Consider the following 17,888-nt stretch of genomic DNA (forward strand, 5'->3'; position numbering starts at 1 on the left):
CACTAACGATTTAAAATAACTGTGTTTCCAGTGGGAACCATCCCGGAGCAGCTGGGTCACTGCTGCTGTCACCTGCAGAGCCACGAGCCGCGCAGCCGGAGCTCCTCAGGAGGTCGGTGCACAGGTGAAACTCACCTCACCTGGTCACTGGGTTAACATACACATATATAAATACTTACAGTATCACCTGAAGGAGCCATGAGTGTTTTATTTGTGATTCATTTGTGTTTGATATATTAGTTATTAATGTCATTTATTTTAGTGCGATCACAGTGATTCTGGAGCGCTGGGTCACATCGATGCTAGTGGTTGATTTAAACCAAGGACGTAGATTTGTAAAGAGGCTACGTCTCCAAGACAACCGATTTAGACGAGCTAGCATTTGATTGGCTGGAAGGGCGGGGGCTATCTGAAGGCTTACGTCATGTGAGAAAAATATCACAGTGGAACCTGACGTCACCAGAAAAATCTCAACTGATGTTATTTAACCGTGTTAGCTAGCGTTAACTAGTAAGCTAACCCTGGCTTCTGTCTTCTGTAGGCTAGCTGTCAGGTTGCTAGCTGTCAGGTTGCTAGCTGTCAGGTTGCTAGCAGTCAGGTTGCTAGCTGTCAGATTGCTAGCTGTCAGGTTGTTAGCTGTCAGGTTGCTAGCTGTCAGGTTGTTAGCTGTCAGGCTGCTAGCAGTCAGGTTGCTAGCAGTCAGGTTGCTAGCTGTCAGGTTGCTAGCTGTCAGGCTGCTAGCAGTCAGGTTGCTAGCAGTCAGGTTGCTAGCTGTCAGGTTGCTAGCAGTCAGGTTGCTAGCTGTCAGGTTGCTAGCAGTCAGGTTGCTAGCAGTCAGGTTGCTAGCTGTCAGGTTGCTAGCAGTCAGGTTGCTAGCTGTCAGGTTGTTAGCTGTCAGGCTGCTAGCTGGAGTAAACATAACATGGCGGATATATCAAAGTATGAGTTTAATTTCTGTTGAGAAATCCCATGAAAACGTCTCCATGAATGAATGGTTGTGTAGAGAGTTGAGCAGCTGATGAGGAAACAGGTTTTAAAATGATGGTGTGATTAAATATATGTTATTATGGATTAATTGTAAATGACTAATTTACATTTAACATAACCACAGTGACACAGTCCACCTGTTCTGGTGTTAACATGGAAGTTATTAGAACACAGTATCATTTAAAGTTTTAGTCTTTGATCTGTGACTGTTAGTTTCATTATAATTTTAAAAAGAATGTAAATTCAGAACTTATATGTTAATAAACTGTCTTGGGGGGGGGGGGTTTGAGACCAAACCTATGCCATTCATATAAGCACCTGTGTTGGAGGTGGAGACAGTTATTGATCGCTGTGGATATTTTCATTTATTTTCTGAACATTATAATCAATTGATCTTTTTGTCAATAAGTGTAAGAGAAATCAAACTGGCCTCAGCCTCTCAGCCACTTGAAGATAGTTTCCTGAAGTCGCTACATAAATATTCAGCATTAACATTTACATTAAAGTTAGCATGTTAGCATGAGCTGCAGTGAGGAGCTGTTGTTTTGATCTTCTCCTCCAGCGTCATCACCCAATTACTGACTGAGTCACGATGACTCGACATCCCTTTTAAAAGTCTCTGACGCTGCTGCCGACATCTCACAACTTCTGCATTGTTTGTGTCAGGATGTCTGTTGTCTGTTGTCATGGTGACCAGTTTTTTTAAAAAGAAGGAAGTGACAGACAGACCACAGCTCTGTGTCTCACAACAAACAGATTTGAGGACCAGGGGTCTTCTTCTGACTCAGCTCAAACAGACAGCAGCATCACAACATTTACAAATGTCCATAATCGACCTGCTAATTAACTCCCCAGGTGTTAATTGGTTACCTTGAACCTGGACTGACCTGGACCCTCTCTCTCTCTCGTCCCTCAGGTTCCCCCGTCCCGTCCTCTCAGCTCCTGGGGGCTCGGCTCCAGAGCGCCCCCACCCTGACTGAGGTCTACCAGACCAGGCAGAAGCTCCACAAGCAGCTGTCGGACCCCGTCCAGCCTTCGTCCTCCTCCTCCTCCTCCTGCAGTCACTCCCCTCAGCTCGGCCGCCCGGCCAACCTCGGCTCCTCCCCCACCAAGCTGCTGGGCTCCTCCCCCCGGACGTCTGACTGGCTGCAGAAGTCCCCCCTCCCCACCATCATCGGTTCTCCCACCAAGGTGAGTTTTTATTAAGTTTCCCGACGGTCGACAACACAGCAAATATAATGTTTGGGGCAGTTGCACAAAACACCATAAGTTTGCCCTTAGTCTGAGTTAAGGTTTCCTTAAAATGTTCACTTAAGTATTTAAGGTTTTCTCCTGATCTCAGTCTGAAACTTAAGGAATCACCTAAAGTCAGTTCAGACCTTAGAGACCAAACTAAGGAAACTGTGTCCTGTCGACACGTCTGAGTTCATGTTGAAGAGGATGAACGTCCCAAGAGTTTGAAGCTGATGGACACGATCAATGATGAGGAATTGATTTTTTCTTTAAGATTTGATTGGCAGTCAGTTTCTGATTCGTCCGACCATCTGATCAAAAAGTTTATTTATGAAAAGTTTTTTTCTCCACTCAGATCATCTCGGCTCCGTTTAAGATTCCCAAAACGCAGGCGTCCTGTAACCTGATGGCGTTGGCCGACAGTCCCGTGCCCGCCAAGATGCTGGCAGATGTTCGGGATATCTGCGCCCATCACTGCAGCCCGTACCTCACCGGGCGGCCGGCGGCCCCCGAGGCCAGCCGCACCTTCGGCAGGTAAGACTCACATTCTCCGTCTCAGCTTCTGCTTTTACTCAACGTCCATTAGTGTCCATAAGTTCTGCCCCAGTCATTAATGTCCATCTTCAACACAATACATGATGCTGTTCAGTTATTTACATATTTATGTTGCCATAGGAACCTGAATTAAATCTATTGTTAAACTTGTGAAACTTCTTTATTTATTTTTCTGGGTTTAAATGAAGAGTTTTAGTTTCACACATTTAGTTTAAGATCCATTTTTCTGCATAAATAAATAAATGTATTGTTATTATTTTGTTGTTGTTGTTATTATTATTATTATAATATTAATAATAAAAATGTTATTATTATTAACAATAATAATAATAACATTTTATTATTATTATTAACAATAATAAATAAACAAATAAATCATGAATCAAACATGAAACTGTGAAATGAAAACAAATGTTTCCCTCCAGGTTTTGCTGTTTTGACCTTTGACATCTCAGTGAGGTCATGTGTGTGTTGACCTGGCAGAGTTTGTAGAGGAAAGGTCATCAGCTCTGCACCGAGACTTTAGCCACTGAAAGAATGATGTAATTCAGGAAGTGAGATGCTACGTCCCTCTGTGTTACTTTGACCCCTCCCCCCTCTGTTGTTCCTCTGCACCGTGTGACGTGCGTGACCTCTGGTTTCTCTGCAGGTCTGTGAGCACAGGTCGACTGTCTGAGCAGCCAATCAGAATCACTCTGGGCGGACAGGCCTATCAGGGCAGCACAGAGAGCCTGAACACGGAGCGACCCATGGACACAGGTACGTGGTCGCTGCTGCACAAACACTGGACACGAAACTCCATTTAAACGTCAACAACGGATAATGACTGACTTTAATTTTCCCAAAAGCCCCTGCAGGTCCCAGCGGGCTGGCTCAGGGCGGCTCAGCGAGTCCCCGTACTGTCCTTTTCACCGTGGGTTCACCGCCCAACAGCAGCACTCCTCCCACCTGCAGCCACCTGTGCACCCGACCACGCACCACCTCTGGTGAGGACGCCTCACCTGAGCACAGCCTGGCCCCGTTTTATTTTGAAAACTGGGTTGTGTTTTATTTTGAAAAAAAGAATATGAAGTAGATTATAAAAATAAAGATAAATATAAAATTTGAAAATATGTCCTTATACATAACATATATATACAGAAATATTTCCTTGTATAAATAAATACCTGATACATCAGAGGTTTGATAACAGACGTTGTGTCCCCCCCTCCCTCAGTGGGCTCCAACAGCTCGGCCGGCTCCCTGTGCTCCACCAGCGGTCGCAACTACGTCGGCTCCCCCCCGGGCATGGCCATGGGCTCCTCTCCCCCAGGAGGGTTTGGGGGCGGGCAGCTTGTCCCCGGGGCGGAGGGGGCGCCCAGCAGTCTGCGCTACGTCCCCTACGGCACCTCCCCTCCGAGCTTGGAAGGGTTCATCACCTTCGAAGCCCCAGAGCTGCCTGAGGAGACGCTCATGGAGGTGAGGGGGGGTCGGGGTTGAGTGTTAGTCTCTTTATTTAACAGAGAATCAGGTTTTCTAACTTTGATTTCTTGTGGCACAGAGAGAGCACACAGACACCCTGATGCACCTGCGGATGATGCTGTCCTTCACCGACTGCGTCCTGGAGATGGCGGCAGTTCGAGCCGGGGGGGCGGAGCTGGGCGTGTCGGCGGCCTCCCTCTACCCCCCCCAGGACAGCGTGGTCGTGGACCAGATCAGCCAGCTCAGCAAAGAGTGGGGGTAAGCTGTGACTGATGGTGTAACAGAGCCTGTTGTTCTGTGCTGCTGCGGCTGCAGAGCGTCTCATCCTCTGTGCATGTGCTGCCCCCTACAGGCAGGTGGAGCAGCTGGTGCTCTACATGAAGGCGGCGCAGCTCCTCGCCTCCTCCCTCCATCTCGCCAAGGCTCAGATCAAATCAGCCAAACTCAATCCTTCCACTGCTGTCAAACAGGGTGAGTCATCTCCCTGTCCTCAGACTGGGACCAGAGCTTTAAACTGGGAACGGTGTACATACTTCACAGAGAGGTAAATCCAGTTAGTAACTGAGTTTACTCCAGAGAGAAATCCTAACGTCTCTCCTCCTCCTCTTCCTCCTCCTCCTCTTCCTCCTCCTCCTCTCAGTGGTGAAGAATCTGAACGAACGTTACAAAAGCTGCATCTCTCTCTGCCGACGACTCACCGACAAACTCAACCACTTCTTCTCTGACAAGCAGCGGTTTGTGGACGAGATCAACAGCGTCACCGCCGAGAAGCTCATCTACAACCATGCTGTGGAGATGGTGAGAGTGACACACACACACACACACACACAGTCTTCATAACTCAAAAGAGATGAAAGGAATTTAGTCTGATGTCGATTCTTATCGCTGTAATCTACACTGGTGTCCTAATGTGGTGTGTGTGTGTGTGTGTGTGTGTGTGTGTGTGTGTGTGTGTCAGGTTCAGTCAGCAGCTCTGGATGAGATGTTCAAACAGACGGAGGACATCGCCTACCGCTACAGTAAAGCCGCCATGCTGCTGGACGGTCTGTCCAAGATCCTGCAGGACCCCACGGACATCGAGAACGTGGTCAAATGTGAGAACTGACTACACACACACACACACACATTATGTATAAGTTTTCTCTGTCACTTTCCACACAGAGCAGGTTCAGACTCTTTATTACATTGATTACACAGAACCAACATTTCCCATCGTGAGCACCCCCCCAAAAAAAACAAAAAAAAAAAGTTAGGTGTCGGTGTGAAAAGGTTGAGAAACACTGAGTGTGATCTCTGAGGAGGTGTGAACTCCCGCCTCTTTTCCTTCCACTCATCTCATGTTGTTTTGTGTTTTCAGACAAGGCGAGCGTGGACCGCAGGATCTCCGCCCTCTGCTACTGCACTGTCACACTGTACGAGTAGCAGACACACACACACACACACACACACGGGGACCACGACCTGAGACTGTCGACTCCCGCCCTCACAGAGCCGCTGTTCCCTCCTGTAGCAGTTCAAGCACTTTTTCGTTCGACAGGTTTCATGTGTATTTATCGTCGGTCGCGGCCGTGACTGTGACTGACGCACAAACTCAACCAAAGACGACCACGGATCAGAAACTGAAGGCTGAACCCGGATGTGGACACCACTTTTTTTTCTACACGATATACATAAACTATTGTCCATCCATGGTTTTAGGATCATTTGTTTTTTTACCGGAGGAGGAGGAGAGAGGAGCGGACTGAGCTTCAAGAGACTCGAGCTGTTTCATCTTTTAAAATCCTGCTCGTCATCACGTGATGTCGGCGGTTATTTACTCTGTTGAAGTTGTTGTTGTTCTTATTTATTGGTTGAGAGGAACGTGGATGTTGGAGTCTCCTGCCGATCTTGAAAACCTGAAGTATTGGAGCGGAGGGAAACGGACCGAGCTCACAGACAGAGTCCTGTTACAGAACCTCTGAGCAAACCGACCTGAACACTTCCTGTTCATTTTCTCATGTCGTCAGCTGAAGCACTTTACAGCCAGGAGGAGATGAGAGCCTGGGGGGGCGGGGTTTCACCTTCAGCACTCACCTGCTCCGTGTTCATGATCAACAAGTCCACTGCGTACATTTCCCATAAGGCACAGCAACCAGCGGAAACAGTGCAGTCAGGTATCTCTGCAGTTAAAGGGACAGTCCACTGATTTCACCTGTTTAATTCCCTTTTTTATTAGAAAACAAGAGTAATAAAAGTAAAATAAAAAAAATATAAAAATAAATATAATGGAAATAAGATGTAATGGAAAAAAACAAAATAAAAGGCAAATTGAAATAATAAATAATATTTTTTTTGTCTCAAAATAAAATTGAGACAAAAAATATTTATGTAGTTATCAGATTATTCCTCTTTAAGTTCATTAGAGTTCATTATATAGTTTGACAGTTTTATTGTTTTTAACATTAATAACATCAAGAGTTTTAATATATTAATAATATAATATAATATAATATAATACAATATAATATATCTCTGAATTCCCCTAAAAACCCAGTAAACATGGAGCTGACTCTCCCTCTGCTTCCTTAACCCAGGTGATGTCATCAGGGTCGTTACCGCAGTGATGATGTCATCAGGGTTGTTTCAGCTTGTGTTGTGGAATCTGACGGGCAGGCGAGTGGCATTATGGGAAATGTAGGATTTTAATGTTTTTGGTGCTTAACCCGTATTAAAGATTAAAACTTTACTGTTTCTGCTTCTGCTGCTTCGAATTTGACAAATCTTTATTTAAACCGTAGAAGTGAGACAGTAAATTGGTGGAATGTCCCTTTAATTCCAGTTGCGTCCAACGTGTGAAAAACAGTTTAAATTTACAGCTTCACTTTCCTCCGGATCGTTCTCAAACATCAGGCAAACGTTTTGCACGTTGAACGCAGCGCAGTCGCTCGAGGAGGTTGAAGACGCCGTTTCCCTGGTTACTGTGTTGTGTGGGAATCCAACGGTGACGTGTTGATCATGTTGCTGATGACGAGGAGTCGCAGGCCCTGGTCCCGTCACCTGGGCAGGTGTTCACTCTGAACCCCTGATGACAAGTTACCTGGATGATAAGTTTCATTTTACTAAAAAAAATACTACAGCTTTTTATGTTTGTCAGTTTCTCTGCAGCTGATTTTTTTTAACAGAACGTGATGTTTGCAGACTTGTATATATTTGTATGTGATGATTCCTTTCTCCTGTTTTCTGGGAGGTGTGTGTGTGTGTGTGTGTGTGTGTGTGTGTGTGTGTGTGTGTGTGTGTGTGTGTGTGTGTGTGTGTGTGTGTGTGTGTGTGTGTGTGAGATCACGGTTTGAGTTTCGGTCGGTCAACGAGCACAAATCTTTATATGTACATAGATGAATTTGATACGATTTCCTCTCGTCTGCCAAGGCTTTGATCAGGAAGCGGCCGTGGCACGGAGCCGTGCCAAAGAATCAAAGACTCTCGTGGCAGCTCTGAACTCTTTCTACCAGGACTGTTCATCGTCGAGATCGACACACACACGTCTGTTCAGTGGATCTCACCAACTGTTCTGAAATCAGCGTGACGTCCTCAGACTGTCTGGAGCCGGTCACACAAAACACCTTAAGTTTTCCACTTAAGCCTGACACTTAAGGTTTAATTTCTCCTCAGCTGAGGCAGTTACTTAAGGGTGTTGCACAGAATCTTTTAAAAGGTGTCCTCAGTTGAGGAAGAAAGTTAAGTGAAAGAGACCTACTGTTTCCATGGAGACCGTTTGTTTGCTGACATTAGCACTTGTGACACCTGTCATCAGTTTTGGGAGGCCGCCATCTCGTCCTCGACTACACCTGACATTAAAATGTAGAGCAACCTGACTGCCAATCAAATGTGTAATGTAGAACCACTTCCTCATTGTTAAGGGGTTCTTCCTCTCTTCTTAGGATGTGTTCATTCTCCTCATTTATCACCATAACCTTTTTGTAAACTGTTTTTAATTTCAAGAAAACCTTAACTCGGACTTTAAGGAAACTCTCCAGGTGTTTTGTGGAACCGGCTCCTGCTCATTTCCCTAAGTTTGGTGAAACTTTGACTCGTCACAATCTGCACTGCCCAGCATCCACTCAGTCTGTCTGCTGTCCTCCCAGCACTGTATGTACTGTATGTATGTATGAGTGTATATATATGTATATATATGTATACACACAGGTGCACTTGCCAGGTGTGCATTAAGGCCAGTAGAATACAGTTAATGATGGAAAAGCAGGTGCCTTCTTCTCGTGAACCGGACATAGGCCTGCTCCTGTGTACAGGTGTGAATACGTTCTTTTCTCCGTGTATAAAGGCGTGTAAATGCGTTCACAGGCTCCCAGTGGATTCTGGGAGCCTGTTCCTCGGATGTACTGTTCTTTTTTCTACACATATCTGGGTTTCAGTTTCCCTCATCCACATGAAGCCTTTCACTGCTCACAGAGTGAAGGGGGGGGGGCTGATAGAAACCCGCTTGAATCTTTGCTCTGTAACTGAAGATGGACTGTTTTTAGATGAAGCATGGGTGGAACATGGAGTCTGTATATTCCCCTGTAGAACCTCTAGAATCTTGAATGTATGTACCCTGTTGTTTCCCGCCTCTCCAGCTTGACCTGAATGCATTTTGAAAAAATAAATAAAAACCCCACCGTCAGTCACGACCCTGAAAATGCAACTTTCCAAGCACCGTTTTTTTCAAAGAGAAATGTTAACGTTAAACTTGTCTCTCTGTTCTTTCTGGAACTCAAATCCAGTCTTTGTTATTAAAAAGAGGAAACTTGAAGATGTCCTGCAGCGTGGTTATTTTATTTAAAAGTTATGGTATATGATAATAAACATAGCAATTATTATTTAATTATTACTAATTGTTCACCTGTTTGTTGAATGTTAAGCTGTAGTGTTGTTGTGCTCATAAACATGCTCATAGGAAATCTGATATTTATCAGAGAAAAATAAACAAAATATAAGTTTCCAAAAATTCTGTGCAGAACCGCCCGTCGACCTTCTCAAAGGTTTTTATACCAGAAATCTGTTTTTTCCTTCATGTAACAACATGGATGGTTCTTTACTCCACTGTTTGCAAATGTAATTAATGATCACTATTTTCATTGACTTTTGGGTGTTTTATTCAGGCTTGTAGCACGTGTTCCTCTGATTGAACCTACGGTCAAATTAATTCCAAACTTTTTTTTTTATTTTTTTTCAAATATACCTCAAAAACGTGGGGAATGTTTAAATAAACGAGGTCTATTGGTCGCGATAATGATTTGGAATGAAGTTGACTGAAAAGATTTATTATTGGTAATAATTTCATACATGTTTTATAAACAGTCAAACAGATCGGGTCAGTTTTGACCCTGGAGGACAAAAGTTTCACGGTCGACAGGACGGCAGGACGAGGGATAAGGGATTCATAGATAAATAAAAGTTCTTATTTACTTCAACATTATGAATCAATCTCTCCAGAGAACGTCAGGCTTCTTACAGAAAGTGTGTTTGCATTTTTCCTCAGAGCCTGCAGGAGTCTGCAGATGCTGCCAAAATAACAAAGCCTTCTGGGTAAATTTCAGGTTCTCAAAGTGGCGTGAAGAGGAACTGCTTCATCAGTTATATGTCAACATCCTTCTTCCAGAGTCACTGTAGCTTTGAATATTCATGTAATCAATCCATAATTGTTTCTTCAAGCACAACCATCTGGAACAGAAGTGATTGAATCTGAGCGGCACAAACACATGTTCTCATGAACCGTTACATATTCTAAAGTTTTGTATTTAATGACTGTGTCTGGGCCTGAAACATGCAGTTTCCCAATATGCCTCATGTATAACCTCCATATTCATTCCTCAAGCATCTAATGTTCTGTAAGAAAACAAGGAAACAGAGAAAGCTGACCTCATCCCGTCATTAGAGTGAGTGTAAGTTCCTCAGTTTTGAACATGTAGAAGAGATTTGTATTATTTTTTTAAAGAGACTGTGAATCAATAGTCTCTGTTTTCTGTTAAAAATACAAATCTTTTCTACAAGTGCACTTTTTTTAATGAATGCAAATCTTTTGTACTGTGCTCTGCAGACTTATTTTACAGGCTTGAACAGTGTGGGCCTCCGCCTTTGAAACTGATAGGAGCTTCCTGCATAACTTGCACCTGACTGAGTTGATAATGGCGAGTGAAATGAAAGCTGTGTGCAAGATGTTACCAATAAATCTTTGAGTAGAGTGTGATGCAGCTGAATAATGAGTAAATGTATGTTAATTGGACTTTAAATTTCCAATATATAATAACTAAGTTATAACTAAGTTTCATATACAGTCTATGGTTATGACACATTATTTTGTTTATGTTTGATAAATGTAAAAATAAACATTCAGCAACCTTGTAATTTCATATAACATGTATTTCTTCATGGCAGTTTGTGCAGAAAGTGCATTTTCTAGTTGTTACTGTTATTGTCATGGTGGGAGGGGCTCCGCTGACTATGCGCCGCGCTGATTGGTGCTCTCATTCATTGACACGCACACGGACCAATTGTTGACGCCTGTGCCGGGCTCAGTAACAACACACCCTTATAAAGGTTATAACTAGTTAGTAGTTAATATCAAACCGGTCAGAGAGGAGTGACCCTGACAGGTAAAACTTATAACTTGTCTTTTTGTATCATATTATTAAGGTTACACGGATATTAACACTGTTAGCTGTAGCTTTAGTAACAGTTTCCAATGTTATCCGTTACTGCTGTGAGCTATGAAGCTAAAGCAGAACGATTCAATAATTAGCATCTCTGTTTACAGTGACCGTTAACCTGTTTTAACACCTGCTAAAAGACATAAACCTTCGTTAGCTCGCGGTGCTAGCCTCAGTACCGTTAGCAACAGTAAGGATAACATGGACGTATCCGCTGTGTCTTTCTCTCTGACTAACGTTAGCTAGCATATTAACGGTCACCGGTTGGCTAACTGTTGTTTAAATGTATCTGTAGTTGCTAGCTTAGCTAAAACTGACTGTAGGAAAGGTTTCAGGCGCGACGCCAGGATTTTCAGGGAATGTGTCTCTTCGTATCTCTCTGTTCAGGATGTCCCGGGAACAGCTCGTCGTGCAGCGGGCTAGGAAGTCCTTCCAGACGGGAAACACCAAGCCTCTGGAGTACCGGGTCCACCAGCTGAAGAGTCTGCTCCGCTTCATCTCAGAGAGGCGGAAGGACATTGCTGATGCTGTTAAGAGGGACCTGGGCAAGGTGGGTCTGCACGGACCTTCCAGTATTCCCAGTAGGTTCTGGAATCCCGGGAATATTGAGGGATGTTGTCAGGGGCCAGGGCACTGGATGGTGGCTCTGCAGAAAGGTCACTTTATAGGAAAACACAGCAGGATGCACTTTACAACTTTACTCCAACATTTAGTGCCAGGGATTATTTTCAATCAGTGGAACAGCAGCAGTAAATTTTAAGATCATTATAGAAACAGGTCAGAACCAGACCAGGAGCAGGACTGATCCAGATCCAGGTTGCAGTTAAGACCTGGATTAGAAACCAGCTGAGGAAACAGGACACAGGTGAATATTCTCCTGTTTGTTTTTAAAGTTGCTGATCTAGTTTCTTCAGTTGTTTGAAGACTGACGTAATTAAACTGACATGTTGCTCTTTGCCTTTAAAGAGTAATGCACACTTTAAGTCTGTTTCCAGGTCAGTAAAACTTTAATGAAATAATTTTTTTCTAATGAGAACAGACAGCTGATTGGAACGAACCTGTACAAACATTATTTCACCAAACACCATCAAGTATTTATGTGTATTTTTTAGAAATTAGGAACTACAATTTACTGCAAGTTACTCTTTTAACCACACTGTAATCATCATCATAAGTTATCAATCAGAATACTGAACACATGAATGAACGTGTTGTTTTCCTGCTTCCTCTCCAACATGTGTAGTATTGTTATTGTTCGAATATTCCTTCATTAATCAATCAATCAATCAGACTTTATTTGTATAGCATTTAGAAGCAATAAAAAAACACTCCCACCCCCCCATTCACTCACTCACATGCAAAACAATAAATGACCAAGTAATTAATAAAAACAATAAAAATAAGACAATAACAACAGGAACTGTGAAACACTGAAGACTGGAGTAAAGATAACGATAGAGTGATAAAGATAAAATAATAAAATTCTGAAACAGAGGAGATGTATTAAAGTGAGTAAAACTAGAAGTGAAAGGTAGGATATTAATAATCAAATAATAATTAAGACAAAATAGTAAAATGCTAAAAGAGAGGAGATGTTTGTTAGAGAGTAAGACCAGAAATAAAATTAGAAATAAAATAAATAACCAGAAATAGAAGTATGGTGATAGAAGGAAAACAATCCAGAAAATAATCATAGAATACAAAGACATACCAGTTAAACAGCTTAAAATATATAAATATATAGACAGATAAATAAATGAAATGAAATTAAAAGCCAGAGTAAACCAGTAAACATTAACAAACCAGCTGGGACTGAAGGATTGATCCGGGCCTCAGGTTCTGTCCCGTCTTTCAGAGTGAACACGGGACGGAGCTGTTTGAGACTCTGGGCCTGGAGGGAGAGATCAAACTGGCCATCGACAAGCTGGCAGAGTGGGCGGCTCCTCGGCCGGTGGAGAAGAACCTCCTCACCATCTCAGACGAGGTCTACGTCCAGCCTGAGCCCCTGGGGGTGGTGCTCATCATCGGGGCCTGGAACTACCCCTGGGCGGTCACACTCCAGCCGCTGGTGGGAGCCATCGCTGCAGGTAACAAATACACCTGTAGAGTTTATGTTCCTATTCTAAAACATGAGGTGTTCTGCTTCCTGAGTGTGGTCGTGTTTTCAAAATGGAAGGTAACTGTTTCTATGAATTGTCTTTGTTTGACTGTTTGTAGCTTGTTGTTGTTGTTGTTGTTGTTTCTCTTTTCAGTCTGAACATCTGCTTGTTTTTAGCTAATTGTAGGATTTTATCACTTGTGTTGTTTTTGCTGCTACACATGTAAAAGTTCAACTAGAGACAGAAGTGGAGAATTATCAACAGATATAAACTGTGCAACTCGTTAGTTTCATACTTTGTTTTGAAACTGTTAAACTACATCGTCCCTATTAAATAAATAAATAAACAAAACTGTTGCACGTCTCAACACTAAATCCTTCTTAAGTGATATTACGTTAGAAAGTCACGTCACAGGTTCATATTTAACACTTTTAGTTTATTGGAGTGTTTGATTTCGATTTTCAGATTCAGCAGACTCATGTCTGTTTTTCTCGTTGTGTATAAAGTTTGACATTAACCTGTCGCTGTGATGTGTTTATGTTCTCAAGGAAAAAAGACTCTTTGATGACGCTGTATCGTCTCATCTGTTTCTCTGTCACCTCCCAGGAAACGCAGCAGTAATAAAACCATCTGAAGTCAGCTCTCACTCTGCGAAGGTCATGGAGGAGCTGCTCCCTCAGTATCTGGACAGAGTGAGCCTCTTTCTTCCATATGATCTTTGATCTCTGCTCGGTGTGAACATACAGGAAGCTGTAATGACCGGATCACTTCTCTGTAGGATCTGTACCCGGTGGTGACGGGCGGCGTGTCAGAGACGCAGGAGCTGCTGAGGCAGAGGTTCGACCACATCTTCTACACAGGAAGCAGCTCAGTCGGCAAACTGGTGATGGAGGCCGCAGCTCGCCACCTCACCCCCGTCACCCTGGAGCTGGGCGGGAAGAGTCCCTGCTACATCGACAGCAACTGTGACATCACTGTCGCATGTCGGTCAGTCCCTTGGATCTCACACACACAGATACGTGCTGGTCAGGAATCTGTAGCTCTGCCGGTGTGTGAAGTGAGATAATAACACAACATAAAGACAGGAAGTGTTTTCAGTTTGTTTCTCTTCTTCACAGTCGCATCACGTGGGGAAAGTTTGTGAACTGTGGTCAGACGTGCATCGCTCCAGACTACATCCTGTGTGAAGCGTCCATCCAGAGCAGAGTGGTGGACGAGATCAGGAAGAACATCAAGGTCTGACACCGAGGTTTTAATCTGTGTCAGGAAAGTTATGGAAGAAAGAGGGGATGATGTGGAAATGCTTTAATGTTTGTCCGTAGATGTTTTTATGTTCTGGTCTCAGAGAAACACGATTCTGATTTTACAGTAGAAACTTGAATTGTCCGATCAGGTCAGTGTGAAGATGCTGTGACGTGTTTTGCAGGAGTTTTACACAGATAATCCAAAGACGTTTGAGGACTACGGACGCATCGTCAACCAGAGACACTTCCAGAGGGTCATGGCTCTGATGGAGGGCAGCACGGTCGCTGTGGGTGGAGACAGTGATGAATCCCAGTGTTACATCGGTGAGTCGAGTGTCTGAGCCACCGGCCAGCTTGAAAAGTACTTTTGACAAGTATTTTAAGACTTTTTTTTCTTCTAAATTTACAACTTCAATCTCCAAATTTCAGATTATTTTCCTCAGTGAGGTCTCAATACTCCGTCACATTATATCTGCGTATAAAGTCAATCACGATCTGGACTGACTCTGTTCCTCCGCGCAGCTCCCACCGTCCTGAAGGACGTGACAAGGGAATCTAAAGTGATGAGGGAGGAGATCTTCGGGCCGCTGCTGCCCATCATCACGGTGAGCGGCGTGGACGAGGCCATCCAGTTCATCAACGAGAGAGAGAAGCCGCTGGTCGTCTACGTCTTCTCCAATAACAACAAGGTGAAACACATCGCCAGCAGACAGGTGTTTCCCTCCTTCAGGTTAACTTTCAGACCACATTTGTGTCTCACTTCCTCCCCCTCTGCTCTGACCCCTCCCCTCTGATATCAGCTGATCAAACGGGTGATCGCTGAGACGTCCAGTGGCGCTCTGCTGGCCAACGACTGTCTGGTCCACTTCACCGTCAGCGCTCTGCCCTTCGGAGGAGTCGGTGAGTGTGTGAACGTGAGATCCACCTGCAGCTGCTTTACCCTCCACAACAAAGATGACTAACCCCCCCCCCCCCCCCCCCCCCCCCCCCCCCGCCGCCGCCGCCTCCCCAGGTAACAGCGGGATGGGCTGCTACCACGGCCGCCACAGCTTCGACCAGCTCAGCCACCTGCGCAGCTGTCTGATCAAGCAGCTGAAGATGGAGGGGGTGAACAGCATGCGGTACCCCCCCCACACCGCCAAGAAACTGGGCTGGGCTCGATTCTTTCTGCTCAAGCAGTTCAACGTGTGCAGGCTGCGCCGCATGGCGCTGCTCGCCATGTTGGCCGGTCTGGCGGCGTTTGTGGTTCAGGTAAGTAAAATAAACCAGACGGGTCAAACAGGAAACAAAGGTCTGTTTCATTAAAGGGGAATAAGTTCTGAGGCCGTTTGTTTAATCGTGTGAAATTCTGAAGAAACGTGTTGAGTTCATATTTATTCAGTTCTGTTCAGTCTCTGGATCCGTTCAGTCTGATGCTTCATTCATTTCACTTCTGTCTGTTATTCTGGTAATTAATGGGAATAAAATAATTTTAATTAGCACCAAATTATATTGTTCTTTACTGGAAACAAATCAGTCACCAGAATTATTTTGATCCACACAGCGGTCACTCGTCTTCCTGTGTCCTCACACAGAAACAACTAATAAAACAAACAATAATCAAAATCACACTGAATCAATAAAAAACAAAACAACAAAACAAGACAAAAGAATTCAAGTAACAGAGAAATGCACACAGCCTGTATTCAGACACTGAGCCTTAAACCAGCCGTCAGGACTTCTGGAACTTTGTGATGTCACAACAAAGCAGTCACCAAGCCCCGCCCACCTGGACCCACCATCCAAACCTTGCAGGAAAAAGAGAGGCTCAGAGCCTCCTCTCTTCTGATTGGCTCACCAACCTGTTGTTACTAGAGCTCCAGAGAGAAGCCTGAGAGAGGAGATGTGAAACTACACTGAGATGGTTTTTATATCTTCTGATGGATCAACACTTCAAATAAAACACAGAAGAAGAAACATGGAGCTTAATCATGTGACTGCGTCTGATTTCAGATCTGTGAAAATGTGTTGTGACTGATTGAGATCACGGTTCAGTTCAGGTCATAATAAAAGTCACATGTTGTCCAACAACTGTTAGACCATGATGTGATCCTTCATTAATAATTGACTGGCTGGTTTCCCTCTGATCCGGAATCTGCTGGGACCTCGTTCACCTTCACAGCAGGAACATGATGTTTTCATAGAACAGCTCCGTGTTGTGTTCACGTGTGTGTTTTAACAGTGGGTCTTTTGTGTGACGACTGTTTACAGGCGTTTAAATAACGACGGACACATTTTCCCATGATGAGCAGATACAGGGACTACGCTCCACATACCCACAATCCCACAGGCCCCCGTCCCCTCACACAACAATGGCCTTTGTCCCCGGCAGACAATGCGTACTGTTGTCCAGGAAATCTAACCACTGAATGCCCCCTCATCTACCCTCCCTTTAATTACCCAGCATGCTTCACTCTCCTCTGCTAAATGGCCCCTTTTGTTTTGGTCAACCCCTCCATTTCTGTTGACATCCACACTGTTGTTTCTCCTGCAGAGGTTCCTGCTGTGAGGCTGAGGACCAGACTCTGCTGGTCTGTGCTGGACCGTGTCCTGGTGCAGGTGGTGCGGGGCCCGGGACCCCCACGTGGACTCCTGCCCTGTAGCGAAATATGGCGCAGCTGTGATTAACTGGTCCATATCATTTCATCCATGTTGACACACCTGACTGATTGATACAGTGGCCCTGAAGGTTCAAACCCCTGCAGCTTCAGAAACACATGAAAAACATCTTCATCAGTTTGACAACACACGTGCTGCTACACAACAGGAAGTGTTTCTAGGGGACATTAGTCATGAAGACGGCTCGTTGGCTACATGTTAGCGCTGCTGGAAAATGAGCTAAAGCTAAAGTTTGTTCTGTTCATTATAACGTCGATATCACATGATTCAGATATTATTGCAAAAATGTTAGCCGTTAGCTTAGCCTTCAGGTCCGTCACTTCTTTGTGTCCCCTCTTCCGTCGTGTTGTCTGTATTTGCAGCTCGTGTCAAACTGATGAAGATGTTTTCTGAGGTTGTTTGTGTTTTGAGCTTCAGGGCCACCGTACATTCACAACTCTTCCGTTACAACTTCAAGCTGCTATTAAAGTTTTTAATGTCAATTTTATAGAATTAAAATCTGTAATTATTATTATTATTATTATTATTATTATTATTATTATTATTATTATTATTATTTAACCTGGTAAAAGGAGATTTTACTTTAACAAAATAATGAAATCAATTTCATGAATATCATCTGCTTTGAATGTTGCCATGGTAACTTCTGTTACTCCTTTTTATTCCAGTTTGAATCCTGATAATATTTTATTGTTTCTGCCATTAAACATTAAACAAAACAAAACGTTGATTATAACTCATTGTCTTATTATCAACACTGGAATATTATTGACAAGATACCAAGGTCACTGGAGTTTATGAGGCTGTTATTAAGATACACTGACCCCAGCTACGGGCAGTAAAATGCTGTGTGTGTGTGTGTGTGTGTGTGTGTGTGTGTGTGTGTGTGTGTGTGTGTGTGTGTGTGTGTGTGTGTATGTGTGTGCGTGTGCGTGTGCGTGTGTGTGTGTGCGTGCGCAGGCGGGTTT

At 43.9% G+C, this 17,888-nt stretch overlaps 2 protein-coding genes across 3 annotated transcripts in view; both read left to right on the forward strand.

Moving 5' to 3' along the window:
- Positions 1 to 6,532, forward strand: part of ulk2 (unc-51 like autophagy activating kinase 2) — a 36,616-nt gene extending 30,084 nt beyond the window's left edge. The window contains exons 17-27 of one of the 2 annotated variants that reach the window (XM_022751345.1): positions 32 to 124; positions 1,904 to 2,178; positions 2,576 to 2,754; positions 3,425 to 3,534; positions 3,624 to 3,761; positions 3,992 to 4,233; positions 4,316 to 4,494; positions 4,589 to 4,707; positions 4,877 to 5,034; positions 5,195 to 5,330; positions 5,594 to 6,532. In XM_022751345.1, coding sequence (XP_022607066.1) covers positions 32 to 124; positions 1,904 to 2,178; positions 2,576 to 2,754; positions 3,425 to 3,534; positions 3,624 to 3,761; positions 3,992 to 4,233; positions 4,316 to 4,494; positions 4,589 to 4,707; positions 4,877 to 5,034; positions 5,195 to 5,330; positions 5,594 to 5,658 — 1,694 coding nt within the window. In that variant the 3' untranslated portion in view covers positions 5,659 to 6,532. The remainder of the gene's footprint in view (positions 1 to 31; positions 125 to 1,903; positions 2,179 to 2,575; positions 2,755 to 3,424; positions 3,535 to 3,623; positions 3,762 to 3,991; positions 4,234 to 4,315; positions 4,495 to 4,588; positions 4,708 to 4,876; positions 5,035 to 5,194; positions 5,331 to 5,593) is intronic. The other variant, XM_022751346.1, reaches the window with a different exon arrangement.
- A 4,245-nt stretch (positions 6,533 to 10,777) lies between these two features.
- Positions 10,778 to 17,616, forward strand: LOC111226283 (fatty aldehyde dehydrogenase-like). Its single transcript, XM_022751349.1, has 11 exons — positions 10,778 to 10,865; positions 11,307 to 11,469; positions 12,775 to 13,006; positions 13,625 to 13,710; positions 13,797 to 14,005; positions 14,137 to 14,254; positions 14,445 to 14,586; positions 14,785 to 14,951; positions 15,063 to 15,162; positions 15,275 to 15,513; positions 16,796 to 17,616. The coding sequence occupies exons 2-11, from the start codon at positions 11,308 to 11,310 to the stop codon at positions 16,808 to 16,810; spliced, it is 1,470 nt and encodes a 489-aa protein (XP_022607070.1). The 5' UTR covers positions 10,778 to 10,865; position 11,307; the 3' UTR covers positions 16,811 to 17,616.
- Positions 17,617 to 17,888: the final 272 nt, after the last annotated feature.

Source organism: Seriola dumerili, unplaced genomic scaffold, assembly GCF_002260705.1.
Source record: "Seriola dumerili isolate Sdu_G_001 unplaced genomic scaffold, Sdu_1.0 BDQW01000153.1, whole genome shotgun sequence".
NCBI lineage: Eukaryota > Metazoa > Chordata > Actinopteri > Carangiformes > Carangidae > Seriola > Seriola dumerili.

What these genes read in the sequence shown, in the direction of transcription:
- LOC111226283 (XM_022751349.1), top strand. Translation starts at nt 11,308, where the DNA reads ATGTCCCGGGAACAGCTCGTCGTGCAGCGGGCTAGGAAGTCCTTCCAG. An exon ending in TCCCTCAGTATCTGGACAGA is followed by an intron (nt 13,711 to 13,796) that starts GTGAGCCTCTTT and finishes ACTTCTCTGTAG; the next exon opens with GATCTGTACCCGGTGGTGAC. An exon ending in TCTTCTCCAATAACAACAAG is followed by an intron (nt 14,952 to 15,062) that starts GTGAAACACATC and finishes CTCTGATATCAG; the next exon opens with CTGATCAAACGGGTGATCGC.